At 48.3% G+C, this 3,984-nt stretch overlaps 1 protein-coding gene across 1 annotated transcript; it reads left to right on the top strand.

Moving 5' to 3' along the window:
* The first annotated feature begins 3,147 nt into the window (after positions 1–3,147).
* LOC109732254 (BTB/POZ and MATH domain-containing protein 2-like) lies at positions 3,148–3,768 on the top strand. The gene has a single exon (XM_020291455.1). The coding sequence runs from the start codon at positions 3,148–3,150 to the stop codon at positions 3,766–3,768; it is 621 nt and encodes a 206-aa protein (XP_020147044.1).
* The last annotated feature ends 216 nt before the right edge of the window (positions 3,769–3,984 follow it).

Below are 3,984 nucleotides of genomic sequence, written 5' to 3'. Positions count from 1 at the left end.
CCATTTATGCCATGGAGAAGAACAGGGAAGAACAGTACTAAACCTTCGATGAGCTCGTAGAAAACCCTAACGGGATCTATGGGAGGAGGAAAGAAAGACTCGCCAGGGCTGTTGAGCGCGGAGGCGTACATGCGGAACTCTGGTCGAATCAGGTTGATGCAGCGGCCGTTGTTGGGGCAGAGACGAAGGTCGACGGCGGCGGCAACGCTCGAGTACTGAGGCGACGCGAGGTGGAAGAAAGGCGAAGAGGCAAGGGAGAAAAGGAAGGGGACCCTTGGCCCTATTTATAAGACGAAGGGATAAGCGACAGGCGCGGGAATCGAGGAACCCAAAAAATGGATATGTTACAGAGTTGTCGCCTCAATTTTCGGAGGCTCATTAATAAAGGTAAGGTATATACAGTTTTTTAATGAACAGGTGACGTCATGACAGTTTACTATAATCCTGGAAGATGACGTCATGGCGGATTACAAGGTTTACTCGAAGGTGCTAAAGAAGAAATTTTCCTAAGTGTTGAAAATTGACATGAACAGGTTCAAATCAATCTGGGGCCTAGTGATGGGGATATTACCACTGAGTATAAACCGGCCAGGAGGGGCCGAGTTATACCCGTAATAAGTTATTCATATTGAAGCCCATGAAGATAAGGAGTATGGCGTTTTATGGAGGAGATCTACACGAAGGCTCAGGGCCCAAGGGCGGATTAGGGCCCATATACATAAACCGCCATATGATATGTAACTTGTGTTGTAAGATAGGAAAGAGTAGAAACCGAGCCGGACACGTTTAATTATGAGCCGGCCGGGATTCTGTGAACCGCTGGGCGTCAACATGTGTATATAAAGGGACGACCCGGCGGCGGTTTAGGGACAACAAATAACAATTCGAGAGCCAGGCATAGCGGATTCGCTCCCTGGTCATTGAAACCCTAGCAATTCCACATCAACTGGATTAGGCCTTTACCTTCACCGCAAGGGGCCGAACCAGTATAAACTCATTATGTCCTTTGTCCCGCTTTAACCCCTTTAATCTAACCCGTCGCGATGGCTCCACGACTAAGTCCTCACATTAGGACATCTGCCGTGACAAAACCACGACAGTCATTTTTGGTCTCCCTAGAAAATTTGTTAGCTCCATTATATTCTTATGACACTATAAAAAGAAGGCGAATTGGCGGTATTTCCCCCCAAATTACACAGCATACAACACTGTTACTACTAAAACGTCCCACCCTTTTTAGCCTACATCTTTTCCGACAATTTAGACTCTAGGCAATATTTTAAACTTCAACCTTTTTTCCGTCCATATAAGAAAACAAGCACCGGATATTCCAAAAGATGAACTTCACCCTTTTTCGGCCGATAGAAGAAACAAGCACTGGATATTCCAAAAGACAAGTGTACGTTCTAAAGTAGATACTACAAAAACCAAGCCAATAAATGGTACATACACACATACCGTGTCGACAGGGCGCGGCGTGCCGCGCGCGCGTATAGCTAGTGTGCATCATATAGGATTTGCCAAGTGACCCTCCAGCCTTCTTACTTGTCATTCTTATGGATGATGTCGTTATGATTGCGAATAAATATGCACCGCCATGGTTGTTCTTCTGTCATTCTTATGGTTGATGTGGTTATTATTGCGAATAAACATACACCGCCATGGATGTTTTTCAATAGAAAAAGTCTTGGATTAAAAAGAAGTTAGACTGACCATTTCAAGGCATCTCTAGCCATTCCCCTATTCTTTAACTCCTTATAAAATTCTCCCTCAACTTTATCTCCTAAAATTTGATTGACCTAAAAAGGTGCCGAGCTAACCCTTCCATAAAAAGATTCAACTCCGCAAAAATCGTTAATGTGCACAAACAATTCAATGCACACTCAAAATGGAACTATATTAACTAATGCAGTGCTTAATTATACATACTAGTCCATAATGAACAACATAAAAATCAAAATAGCTACAATTTAATTATACACATTTCAAGCTAAAAATGAGCTAAGACCAAACTAATACTCGTCGGAGGAGAGGAAGATCGCCGGCGCTTTTGCTAGAGCCTGATGCTTCTCGACATCTTAGCCAGCGGCTTGTCGTCGGTGTCCCCAAGCTCGGTGAACATCGCCACGTGATCACACTCGGTGATGACAAAGGTATGGCGATTGTGTGAGACCTCACGCTCGTCCACCACCCACTCCTCGACAGTGTGATGTGCCACCACCGCTTGCGGGTTAGCAGTGTGGGTGACGGCAGTGGCGGTGGCATGATGCTCCCCCCTCCCCCCCCCCCCCCCCCAACCATGGCTGGAGAGGCACTGCGACACCACCATCCGCCTCATCATCGACATCGGGCATCTCCTCCTCTGAAAACTCCTCCTACTATAACGACAATAAGGAGTTACAATGGGTTCCCGCGGTGACCTCCATCGTGATGTTCGCCAGGATCACGACAGAGAGCATCGTCGGTACCGTCGAGCACTTGCGGACCATGGTCGACGAGCTTGGGTGGCCCGCGACGGTGCTGGGTGACGGCGACGGCCAGAAGCCGCCTCATCCGGTGGAAATGTGTGGCGATGGGTGGAGTTAGAGTTTGTGGAGGGAGCCGCAGAAGATTTATACATGTGTGGGGCTGAATCAGGCGGCATTGCCGGCGGTTACACCATTATTTTAGGTGAGAGCAAGGAGAAAATATTTTGGGTGAAGTGGGTGGACTGCTCAAATTTGGTCTAGTTTTCAGGAGTAACCCCTCAAATTTTCAATGAATTGTAAGCTTTTGAGGAAGGGTTAGATGGGTGTTAAATCTCAAGACGAAATCTGTTGAGGAGTTAATTTTAAGAGAAGGGTCAGTTGCCCTTTCTCGCAAAAAATTCAACAATCTTGCTCGTGAACACCTTAGCAAAAGGGATACCTTATTCTGGACAAGATCGGACTTAGTCTTAGAAACAGACCCGGTACAGATATGCAACTCGTTCCAAGTAACAAGACAGAGTGGCGGACAAAGGGTCGACGTAGGCTGTTGTACTAGCAGTATATATAACGGTGCAGCACGTACGCCATGGACGTTCCAAACCCACCGCCGAGAAAACAAACGAGCAAACCAACACATCTCGTCGACAAAGTTCGCCTCCGATACGATCAGCGATCAATCATGGTCAGCATGAAGCTTCCGCCGCCGACCACGCGCTCGACGATCACCGCCACGACGAGCGTCGGCACCCACGAGCTCAAGGTGGAGGGCTACTCCGAGACCAAGCTGCTCGCCGCCAGCGAGCACATCGAGTCCAGCAAGTTCAGGGCGGCGGGCCACGATTTTCAGATCTGCTACTATCCGCATAGGCACAGGTACCAGAAGATTGACTGCAACGCCAACATCTCCTTCTTCCTCAAGATGGCCGAGGCGGCCGCCTCGAACGTCCGCGTTGAGTTCCGGTTCAGTCTGGTCTCTCGCCACGGCGGTGAGCCTGCACGTTTTGCTGGTGAGCGCCGCGTGGTGACGTTCCCTCACGAGCACGGTGGCGTCGAGTACTGGGGCCTGGCGATCTCGAAGAAGCTTGAGGAGTCGCTGGAGTACCTGGGGGACGACTCCTTCGTACTGCTGTGTGAGATCACCGTCGTCGACAAGCCGGTCGTCAAAAGCGATGACGGCCTCGCCGTCTGCCGCTGCAAGGATGACCTGTCCAAGCGTCGTCACCTGAGAAACACGGCGGATCGCGCCTCATGGGTCAAGGACGTAGTCGTCAAGCACTTCCTTAGGTGTTTCGGCATATGAAATCATGTATATTGGGGCTCATACATATTATTTAAACCACAGTTTCGATTTTGTAACTGTAACAATTTTGCGTCACTATATAGTTCAGGTGCGTTAGTTTGAATTGTCGCTGAGAGTGTTATGTGATGTGTAGGCCAGGTCCTTGGCTGGTCAACTAATCTAGGTACATATACCATTTCTTGCAATAAATGTTATTAGATTTGTAATGAATCTACA

Source organism: Aegilops tauschii, chromosome 7 (assembly GCF_002575655.3).
Source record: "Aegilops tauschii subsp. strangulata cultivar AL8/78 chromosome 7, Aet v6.0, whole genome shotgun sequence".
Lineage (NCBI taxonomy): Eukaryota > Viridiplantae > Streptophyta > Magnoliopsida > Poales > Poaceae > Aegilops > Aegilops tauschii.
Note: the sequence above shows the minus strand (reverse complement) of the source record. Positions and strands in the feature narration are given on the sequence as shown.

What these genes read in the sequence shown, in the direction of transcription:
- LOC109732254 (XM_020291455.1), top strand. Translation starts at nt 3,148, where the DNA reads ATGGTCAGCATGAAGCTTCCGCCGCCGACCACGCGCTCGACGATCACC.